Source organism: Kogia breviceps, chromosome 1, assembly GCF_026419965.1.
Source record: "Kogia breviceps isolate mKogBre1 chromosome 1, mKogBre1 haplotype 1, whole genome shotgun sequence".
Lineage (NCBI taxonomy): Eukaryota > Metazoa > Chordata > Mammalia > Artiodactyla > Physeteridae > Kogia > Kogia breviceps.
In genome coordinates, this window is record NC_081310.1 from 200,827,572 (window position 1) to 200,838,781 (window position 11,210).

Consider the following 11,210-nt stretch of genomic DNA (forward strand, 5'->3'; position numbering starts at 1 on the left):
TCAGACCAACCTCCCCACCGCCCCTCGCCAAAGGCTGGGCGCTTGAGATATTTATGAGATAAAGAAGCAGGGTGGTCTTAGGCACGGGGAAAGGTGATTAGAGGTCGGGAAAAGGTGAGGTAAACGGTGTTCTGCGCAGGCATATCTGAGTCACATGCTTCCTCATGGGATATGTGTTCAAAAATGTCGGCGCTTAGCATGATCCGAGGGTGGAGTTTTGGGCCCCCTGACGTCAAAAGGTCACTCATCGGACACCTGCACAGGCCCGGTTTTATGGTCAGTGGTCCAAACTAGTCTTAGCCAGCTCGAGCTTGAACTAGACACAGCTGACTCCAACTTTCTGGCAAACAACTCGAGCAAACACCTTATTGTTTGGGCTACGTGAATCTTGGAGGGTGTGCGATTTGCAGTAGCGTAACTACGTGAGAGCAGGCTACAAACAGAGGGATTTTTAGCAAAGCTGTAAGACTAGCCCAAGAATTTCTGTTGGTCACCAGTTTCTGTTAACCCTATGGGGCACGGTTTCAAAGGTGAGAAAAAGGAAACAGAGGAAACAGGAAACAATAAAATGGCAGACTTAAGATAGAACATATTACCTTAAATGTAAACCGTCTACAAATGCCAATTAAAAGACAGAAATTGGTGGATTTTTTTAAAAAAACAACCCAGCTATATGCTATCCTCCAATACACTATATGCACATTTCAAATATGACATAAGTAGTTTGAAGGTAAACACATGGGAAGAGATATACCAGGCAAACATTAAAGACACAAACACACACAATTTAGATAGATGGGTTTATTTCATTCAGGATGAATTTCTTCAGTAAAATTTCCTAAAAGTAAGATTTCCCCTCCCTCTGTACCACCTCTCATTCCTTCCTTCCTTCCCCCACCAACCCGTGGAGTCTTCCCTTCTGTTTTTCTTTATGGCTTATAACCCCATAAAAACTCATATTCACGTATATATGTACATACCAACGTGCACAGGTATACAAGGGAAAGTGCCATTGCTTTTCTTTAACAAAATAGGGGGGAATCATTTTATAAAGTCACCTCTGTATTGTTGTTGGTGGTGGTCTGTATTTTTAAATAAAGTTTGTAATCCAATGGACACACAAAACAAAACTGCGTTGAGAAAAACAGTTTCATAAATTTATAAGTGTTAGGAAGTTGGGGGAGAGGTCAAGGTCACAGGAAGAAGGGAAGCCAGTCTTTTGTCGAGTCTCTTTGTGTGTGTGACACTTCCAAATTGTGGGAGCAGGGACCGTGCTGTAAGGAAGCGCATTTGTACAAATGAGTGACAATACAAAGTCTGAGTATGAAAATAAGATTTTCTCTGAAAACACATTTTTGGCACAGATTTTTTTTTAAATGTAGGTCGGGGAATTTGATTTTTCCGTTAGTATTAGATATATTTATATATCTTGTATACTTATATATGCACACATCCTGAGTTCTGCCTATTCCACCAAGAGAGCAAATCCTTCCGTTTGCTCTTTTCTGATCGTGAACTGTGTACATCCTGGCTGAATCAAAGATGGTGGCGGCAGAAGAATTAAGAGAGGTGACATCCAAACGAGCAAGGGGAAGGGAGGGTGGGGACAACACAGCCCAATGAAATGTTCCTTAACCCCAAGGTTTCAGCAGAAGTTCGAAGTCCTGCGTGAGAGTCTGCGATGTGTGTGCGATGTGTGTTCACGTACACCAAGCCGTGCAGAGTGTCACAGCCTGTCTTCACTGTGCAAAAGTCCGAGTCACTAATTGAGTGCAAAGGCAGTTCTGTTTTGTTTCTTAAAAACGAAAACAACAAAAAAAATTCCACTGCCCTGTTCCTTTTCTCCAAAAAGAGGAAAGAGAAACCCAGCCTCAAGGTGTCTGCAAGTCCATTGGTCGGTGGTCTGTCCTTGGGCTAAATGTCACGTAAACATACTAGCAACACCACCGCCCAGGGGCAGCTCTGTATTTTCCACTTCTCTCTCAGTAATATTTTGAGAGAGTTCCACCCCATCGATGTGGAAAAATTCCCTGTATGCATAATTTATTCAAATGTGACTTTACTGATGGCCATTAACTTTGTCTCCAAGATTTACCCCCAAGCAGTGCTGTAAACATCTTTGAAAGTAGAAACATCACAATAATCAAGCCCTGATTCTTAAGCTCCCGCTGGGAGCGGGCGCTCACAGAGCCTTACACAGACGGGGACCTCTGCTGCTGACAGCCCCATCCGCCCAGGACAGGCGGTCCATTCCACCCAGCTGCCCGGCCCCATAAAAGCACAGTGGCAGCCCTAAGGTGCTTTCCCAGGGGAGGATTTCGTGACCTCAGAACGGGGCGGCATTCCTGCTGGTTCCTGCCCCGCTCCCGACCCACCTAAGACACAGGTTTAAAATACAGAGTCCAGGCTCTGGGCAGGAGGCCTTGGCCCCTGCTTTGGGCACAAACTCTACAGACGGACACTCAACTCACGACCCAGGGCCTTCTCGGGAGAAACGGGGCTGTTGGGGGACAGAACCACGGGAAAGAGATCCACCAGCAGGGTCAGATATTATTCTGGTGGGCCCGAGAATGAACCACGCCCGACATGGCCAAAGACTGCCCCGTTCTGGCCTTTACTGAACATCCGGCGGATGCCAAACGGCGAGCTCACTTCCCGCTGCAGCCACCCCGTGCGCGGGGCCCTCAGAAGCACCTTCTCTGGACCACGGACGTCCCAAACTCCTGGAAGTCTGCAGAGGTGACCCACATCTGCTTGAAGCTGCTCAGGGAGGTGACGATGGAGGCTCCGATCCACGTGGAGAAGCAGCGGTCGGGCGGCGCTGTGACCTTGATGGGGGTCCCCCTGGAAGCCACCCGCTCCAGCTCCCTCAGAAGACGGTCATCCAGCCCCCGGAAGAGCGTGGTGCCCCCCGACAGTACAATCTCCCCGTAGAGCATCTTCTGGATGTCGGCGTCACACTTGGTGATGCTGCAGGAGACCATTTTGGAGAGGCCCGGGCTTTGGACGCCCAGCCGCTCGGGCGAGAACAGGGCCTCGGGCGCCTGGTACAGCTGGTCCCCGAGACGGATGACGTTGCCGTCGGGCAGCTTGTACTCCCGGAGCACCTCGTCCGACCTCCGCGACAGCTCCTTCTCCGGCTCCAGGGCCGTATAGCAGAGCTTCTCCTTGATGTCATCCACCAGGGCTTTGTCCAGCACGCACGGGAAGGTCCTCCCGCTGGCCAGCAGCAGCCGGGTGAGGTGCTCCGTGATGTCTCTCCCCGCCACGCAGAGCTTGGTGACGGCGTGGGGCAGGGGGTAGCCCTCGAAGATGGGGACGGCGCAGGTGACCCCGTCCCCGCTGTCCACCACCAGGCCCGTGATGTAGGCCGAGGCGTAGAGGGCCAGCACGGCCTGGTCCGACAGGTAGAAGGCGGGCACGTGGAAGCTCTCAAACATCACCTCGGCCATCTTCTCCCGGGTCTCCCTGGGGTTCAGCGAGCGCTCCGTCATGAGCACCGGCCGGTCGCTGGCTTTGACCCCCAGCTCCCGCTCGAAGAGATGCTTCCAGAGCTTCTCCATGTCGTCCCAGCCTGTGATCAGGCCTCGCTCGATGGGGTAGTGCAGGTGTAAGATCTCTTCCCAGTGCAGGGCCTCTGCCCCCACAAAGTACTGCTTCCGATCGGCCCCCGCCGAAGGCATCTTGAACTTGGGGTGCCCCACGATGGAGCAGACGACATGGCGGGGCCCAACCTCTCCAGACAGGCCCGCCTTACAGAGCCCGGAGCCATTGTCAAAAATAACAGCCGGAGAATCTAACACATGTGGCTTAGACATGCCTGCGGCGTCCTCATCTGCAATTCGCCAAAATGAAGATGGAAGCCTCCTGGGCCACTTTGTGACGTATGAGGCTCCTCTGGAAGTTTCGAAGGCACAGGATTCCACGGTTCTCGGGGCACCTCCCAGGCAGGGCTAGCAGACGGCCGGTCCCCGAGAGCACTCCATCCCCACCTGTGGATCTGCTCTCCTCTCAGGAAGCCCGGGCTGCTGAGGCCTTTTCAGGGATGACGTCCCATATGTAACAATACAGCCAAGGCAACCATTGTCCGCAGCCAGCATCAGAGGGCCTTTGGGGGTGGGGGCTCAGAGTCTCTGCCCCCACCCCCACCTGGTGAGGCTCCAAAGGGGAAGTCCAGCTGTTCCCGCAGGCCGTGTTGAGGAGCCTGTTGTGGAGCCTGGAACCAGCGAAGCAGCCCGGCCTGGGCCAGCCCATAAGACTGGCATCTCTGGCCCTCTGTTTGGAGAGAGCTGCTGTTTGGAGGGTGACAAACACACTTCTCTTTGCTAAAGGGGAAGACCAAGCACCAGGCAGAGATCCAGGTTGGAGGAGCAATGCCCAGGGCTCCGACACAGCAAGCATTCACAACGTAGTTTTGGAATGCAGACTCCTCCAGGAAGCTCTCGGGGATTTCTCTTCTCTTTACCTCATGAACCCTGACTCTGTCTCACAGGGTAGCTGCTAAGCAGAGCCCTCTGGGCCTATTGGCTCTCTCTCCGGGCACATGTACCCCTGCTCTGGCTTGAGGTCAAGGGCCCTCCTTGCTCTCTGCAGCGCCAGAAGTGCTGTCACAAACAATATCCAGTGGTTGTGGGTTGGGAACCCAATGGCCTGTGAAGACAGGGATCTGAGGTTTCACGGGTGGGTGGCGGGGGAAGCCCTGATTGCAGCCCAGGACATCTCTATTTTGGGCCTGTGACACAGTTGGCCAAGCAGTGTCAGAAGTGACCAGGTGACCAAGTCTGAGGCTGAGAATGAGGCCAGGAGGGCAGTGAGGCTGCAGGTTTAGCCAAGCCCACGAGGGCAGGGGGCACCCACTCCAACCTCCCGGAGAACCCCTCCAGCAGCCCTGCAATCACACCCTGGGCTGGTTTCCAGCTCAGGGGGAGAAATTGGGAGGGAGCTCAGACTAGGGAACCAGGGCTGACTTTTTTCTTGAGGAAAATGGAACCGGTCTTGGAGAACAAAATGCTAACTTGGTGTTCTGTCACGTCCGAAATCACCCTCCAGGCCAGCTCCTCCCCAACCAGAAAGCTTTCCCAGGAGACCACCTCCCCTCCAGGTCCCCTCACCTCCCTCTGCGGGTGGCTCTCTCTGTGTGTCCTGCCAACGCTTCTAAACCCACCAGCAAAAAGTGAATAAGTGCTGTCATGTCGGGTAGGTGCACGGCGTGGGTGTGTGTTATAGACACGTGGTGTAGACCTGTGACATGGACGTGCAGCTTTGTGGGAACCCCTGGGGCTCAGCCTGGGGGGAGTCAATAAAGACTCGGTATTACTGAGATTCTCCCACAAAGGACACCTCTACATGGAAGTGGAATCGGATGCACGCTGGGGTTGATGCTGAGAGAAGACGCGCCCCCCCAGACTATACAGCCCTGAACCACAGCTACCACTGTGGGGGCCTCTAAGATTTGGGGCCCAACGTTCAGGGGAGCATGTGTGCCTGGAGGCTGCTGGGTCGAGGACGGTCCTTAGGGTCTCGCGTGTCTTGGGGGTTCCAGCCTGCTTACATCACAAAAGCCCTATGCGCTCGGCTTCTCAGGCTTTGCTAGAACTTTCCCATTGTTTCCAAACACTCCCAGATGAATCAGGAGGAGTGTGACCTCAAGCTTTTTCAATTTTGGCCCTAAAAGTGGCCCACGTGGCTGGTGATGTAACCATGGGTGCAGAGGTCAAACGCAGGGGCGGGGCCCTTCAGTGTGTCCTGGGGGCCCAGGGCTGGCTGGGGCACGGACATTTGCAGGGGGACAGAGCAGGGGGAAGGACAAACGTTCATGCAAAGCTCGGACCGACCAGCTGGGTGGGGGGTGTTCTGAGGCCTCAGCGCACCCCGCAGCTGTGACAGCACAATGTGTAACAATGTCCCGGGGCGGCCGGCAAGACCTGGCCCAGGTCCCACGGGCACACGCAGCCCGCTCCCCGTTCTCTGCAGGCCCAGCGTGCGTGACAGCCAACAGGGCAAGTCCAGGCCCTCCACCAGCTGCCCAACCTGTAGCGGGCAGTTCTCAGGCAAGCTCAGACCCTCGAGGACAGAGCTGTGAAAGCTGGGCCATCCATCAGGGCTGAGGCTCCAAGCAAGGCCATCCAAGGAGTCCCGGGACCCCTTTTCCTGAATGTCTTCCCTCTCCCTGATGAGCCTGGGAGAAGTGCAGCCCTTCACCCTGGGTCTGGGACCCCAGCCACCCCTGACCACCCACGACGATCACGGGCGTTGGGTGCCATGCGCCCGGCAGAGCAGGCCCGGGGGAAGTGGTCACCGCGTTGCTCCTCTCTGTGCACCTGGGCAAAGGAGTTCTCTGCTGGCCGCGGGGCCAGCTGCCCTGCCGCATTCCTGCATCTGCTGTCAGAGCCCTGCCCCAAGCCCCGGGAAGGCTTCTGCGTACCGATGTAAGTGTCTGAACCGGCTCATAGATTGTCCATCACCTGGAGAGGCGGGAAGGCTCTAAGGACCCCACCCCCAAGAAGTGGGATACTCCCTGGGGGGTGACAGCACGTGTGCACTGAGAAAACCAGTGGGTTTATGAGCTACGTGATGTCGTGTTGGTTTCAAGCTCTCGCCCCGGGACAGAGATTCCACGCCGTGGTGCTCGGGTGCCCAGGAGTCTCTGCTCAGCCTCCGTCCTCTTCCCCGTCTGCTGCCCCCACCCCTCCAGCCACCTGGGTCAGGACGTCTGCGAGGGGCCTCGTGCATCTCGGTGCAGGTGTCCACGCCGATGGCCACAGCTGTCCCGGCCCCCTCAAGGGATGCGATGTTTGAGCATTCGCTGCGGGGGGTGTGTTTGCTATTACCCCAGGCACGCTTGCCCTCTCCCGACCCAGTTAGAAGCCTCCCTCTGGGGCCGCCCTGCCCCCACCCCGCGCCGGCCATGCCTCGTAAATCGCTTGAACGAGTTTATGGGAGAACTGGCCGTAACTCCATCTCCCTCCGCAGGGCAAGGCTCGCACTGTGATTACTCTTCAGGGCACTTGTTTCCGTCCTGGGCAGGAAGGCTTGCTCCGGTTCTGCCCCAGCACTCTCACCCAGCAGCAGCCCCCCAGCTCCCACACGGCCCCCAGGCCCGCGCCCTCGATGGGAGGTGGACAGCGACTGGGCAGCCACATTTAGACTTGGGAGTGGGTCGCCCTGGGTCTGCCGGGCACCCCTGCTTCCCACTCTGCCCTGGCGACTGAGCCTGGGCCAGCCAAGCCCTGGGCCAGGTCTCCCCGTCTGTCCCGTCCTCACTCATTCCGTCTGTCACCGATGCCCAGAGCCTTGGCCAGTTAGGGACCAGCAGACTGGACGTATTGGTACTAGTTGACATCTGGTGGCCAGATCCTGCTTGCTGAGGGCCTGGGCCCGTGTTAGCCGGCAGCCGGAAGGAGCAGGGCGACTCTGTAGATGGCAAGATGGGTACTGCTCAGGCAAGAGAGAGGACAGTGTCTGTGTTAGAAGGCGCTGGTGAGAGCCCGGGGGCCATGGGTGCCTGCAGGTGCCCCCGGGAATGGTTTCTCTTCCACCTCTTTGCCCCGGGCATTCCCAGAGGAGCCCAGAGCCCTGAGCACTCTTCCTGGGAGCCCAGCCCCTTTGAATCTCTGAGATGGAACTCGTGTCTCTTATGCACCCATCCATTTTCCATCCCCCATCCTTTCGTCCATCTACCCATCCATCTACTGTTCATCCATCCATCCACCCATCCATCCATCCATCCATCCATCCATCCATCCACACCTCCATCCATCCACCATCCACCCACCCATCCACCCATCCTTCCATCCATCCACCCATCCATCCATCCACTCATCCACTCATCCATCCATCCACCCATCCATCCACCCATCCATCCACCCATCCACCCACCCATCTACTCATCCATTCATCTATCCATCCATCCATCATCCATCCATCCATCCATCCACCCATCCATCCATCCATCCATCCATCCACACCTCCATCCACCCACCCATCCACCCATCCTTCCATCCATCCACCCATCCATCCATCCACCCATCCACCCATCCATCCATCCACCCATCCATCCACCCATCCACCCACCCATCTACTCATCCATTCATCTATCCATCCATCCATCATCCATCCATCCATCCATCCATCCACCCATCCATCCATCCACCCATCCACCCATCCATCTACTCATCCATTCATCTATCCATCCACCCATCCATCCATCCATCCATCCATCCACCCATCCATCTACTCATCCATTCATCTATCCATCCATCCATCATCCATCCATCCATCCATCCACCCATCCATCCATCCATCCATCCACCCATCCATCCACCCATCCACCCATCCACCCATCCACCCACCCATCTATCCATCCACCCATCCATCCATCCATCCATCCACCCATCCATCCATCCATCCATCCACCCATCCATCTACTCATCCATTCATCTATCCATCCATCCATCATCCATCCATCCATCCATCCACCCACCCATCCATCCATCCATCCATCCATCCCTCCTTCCATCTACCCACCCAATCCATCCCTCCATCCATCTAACCTCCTACTTAATTATCTCCCCTCCTCCCATCCCTCCCGCCCTCCCATCCACCTTTCCTTTCTTAGTAGCTGAACTGAGCATCCGGTCTTGTCTCTGTCCACCTCCTTTCTTGGTGACCTTTGGGCTTTAGCAGAGCCTTTTGGGTCCCCACAGTTGCCAGCACAGCACCCGTGAGCCCTGCCTGCTCTGTTGTCCTCTTCTAGCCAGCTGGGGCAGAAATGACACGACTTAGGTCACTCCTCTCTCAGCCTCCCATGAGGCTGGCTCACTAAACTGGACCAGATGGGGCAGGCCTGGCCCACCTCGGCCAACGTGACACCAGTGAAACTCGGTGTTTGTGGAGAAAGAAGGAGTTGGCAGCCAGCTGACATGCTCTGGGGAGCTTAGTAAGGCAGCCGTTGGTGGGGCCATCCACGGTCCAGCATCGCTTAGTGGACACCCCACTGAGTGGTTGAGCAACACAGACCCATTTGGGCACGAGGCCATCTGAAGCCAGACCACCAATCACCCCCACCCCAGCTTTTTGCCCCTCACTTGCGTGGAACCCTGGTCCTGAACACTCAGAAAATTTTTTTAAAGTATATTTTTGGGCTTCCCTGGTGGCGCAGTGGTTGGGAGTCCGCCTGACGTTGCCGGGTATGCGGGTTCGTGCCCCGGTCCGGGAGGATCCCACGTGCCGCGGAGCGGCTGGGCCCATGGGCCACGGCCGCTGAGCCTGCGTGTCCGGAGCCTGTGCTCCGCAACGGGAGAGCCCACAGCAGTGAGAGGCCCGCGTACCACAAAAAAAAAAAAAAAGTATATTTTTGTTGGAGAAACTTTGGAAAACACAAGAACAGCATTACAAAGCGGATAAAAAGTACCGCTGACGCTACCTCGCTAAGCCCTGCTGGTATTTCGCTCTGCTCCTTGGGGAAGAGCTGTGACTACATGCCGCCTCCCGCTGGACTGTCTCATGTCCGTCAACTTGCCCCCATCCTGCGGGTGCAACCAGTCTTCCCACAGCTGCTTCTCTGGGTCCGTGCTCCCAGGGTGGGGCCCGCCACCCGCCCCACCCCACCCCGTGGGCTCCCCCCGTCCTTCCCACCCCGCCTGCCTCACTTTCCGCGGTGACGGCTGCTCAGGCCCACCCAGAGTCCTCCGACAGAGCCCTGGGAGACCCCATGGGCGGTGGGGTTTGCCTTGCATTCCAGGAGCTCCTGGTCATGCCTTGAATTGGGGGTGCTGGTGGCTCAGGGGCCAAGTGCCCCCAGAGCTGTGGGAGAGGATCTGAGGCTGATCACCCCTCACCTGTCATAGTGGGACCCCTGTGAGAGTGTCCATGACCCGAGGGCAACGGCTTTCCTTGTTCGTTGCTCATCTGGGTGGAGGAGGGTTGGGGGTGGGCAGTGATGGTAGGAGAATGTGGAGGGGCCTCAGACTTCACCTGGGGCAGCTCCCCTCCCCTCCTCCTTCTAAGTGGGTCTCACGAGGCCCCCCACCACGGTCAGAGCCAGCAGCAGCTACCTGAGGGTCAGAGCTGCCCCCTGCCCCGGACGCTTGAGCAGATGTCAGCCGGGAGGGTCGCCCCCCCGCAGAGGTGATCTGTGTGACCGCGGCCTCCTGCCGCTCCCAGCCCAGCACCACCTGCATTACCCCAGGGGGCCTGGAGGTCTAGGGTCCCCGCCTCACGGACGGGCAAGAGCCTGACCCACCTCTAGTTGCAGGTCCAGGGAGGGGCCAGCGTGGGGCTCCTTCTCTGGCTGCCGGCCTCCTGCGCGTCGCCACCCGGGGCCCAGCGCATCCTCACCTCCCCGCTCACCTGTCTAATCCTCTCCCTGCGCAACCTCACACCCCCACTCCCAACCGGTGCTGTGACAGGTCCCTGGTCATTCCGTTCCAAAGTGACATCGGGCTTTTGCATGCCGGTGGGAGTGAAGGGTGGAGGGCCCTTCCCAGCCCCTCCCTGTGCATACTGTTTACTACCTGGCCACCTTGTTGTAGTGTTTGCTTCTGCGACTTGTGGGCAGTCATCTGGGGTCAAGGGGGCTGTGACAGGCTGGCCCCTCAAGCCTCATAAGCATCTAGGCTGCTGATGCCGTGGAGACCGGTCACAGCTTCAGAGGACACGCGCCTCTGTGGCCGGAGGGAGGGGACCAGCCCCACCCAGCCCCCAGCCGGCAGCAGACACAGCAGGCCTCCCTGGACAGGTGATGAGCCCCACCTGGGCACATGCTGGGCAGAGAGGTGGACCCTCCCCTGGGACAGGTGTGACTGCAGCCCCAAGGCTGAGGTTTTGGGGATCCAGGTTCTGGCTCCAACAGGACAGGGGACCCCCTCAACAGCTCCAGGGCTCTGCGAGGAGCCCACGAACCTCGGCAGGCTGGGAAAGGCAGCCCCTCAGGATCGCCTGTCCTGATGGGGCTGTCGGGTGGGTGTCGGACATCAGGGACTCTAACCGCGTGGCCCAAGTGTCAGGGACGTGGATGCAGGTTTTTTGGCCTTCCCAGCACAGCCCACTGTGGTCCAGAGACCCGGGACTGCCACCTGGGGGGGCTGCCCTCATAGCTCAACTTCTGTAACTGAATGCCCCAGGCTGGGCAGCTCACACGGCAGACACTTAGTCCTCACAGCTCTGGAGGCTGGACGTCCGAGATCCGGGTCAGTTCCCAGTGAGGTCCT

General features: G+C 57.2%; 1 protein-coding gene across 1 annotated transcript; it reads right to left on the reverse strand.

Moving 5' to 3' along the window:
* Positions 1-2,684: 2,684 nt before the first annotated feature.
* ACTRT2 (actin related protein T2) lies at positions 2,685-3,818 on the reverse strand. Its single transcript, XM_059065527.2, has one exon. It carries the CDS (start codon positions 3,816-3,818, stop codon positions 2,685-2,687), a length of 1,134 nt encoding a protein of 377 aa, XP_058921510.1.
* Between the last annotated feature and the right edge of the window lie 7,392 nt (positions 3,819-11,210).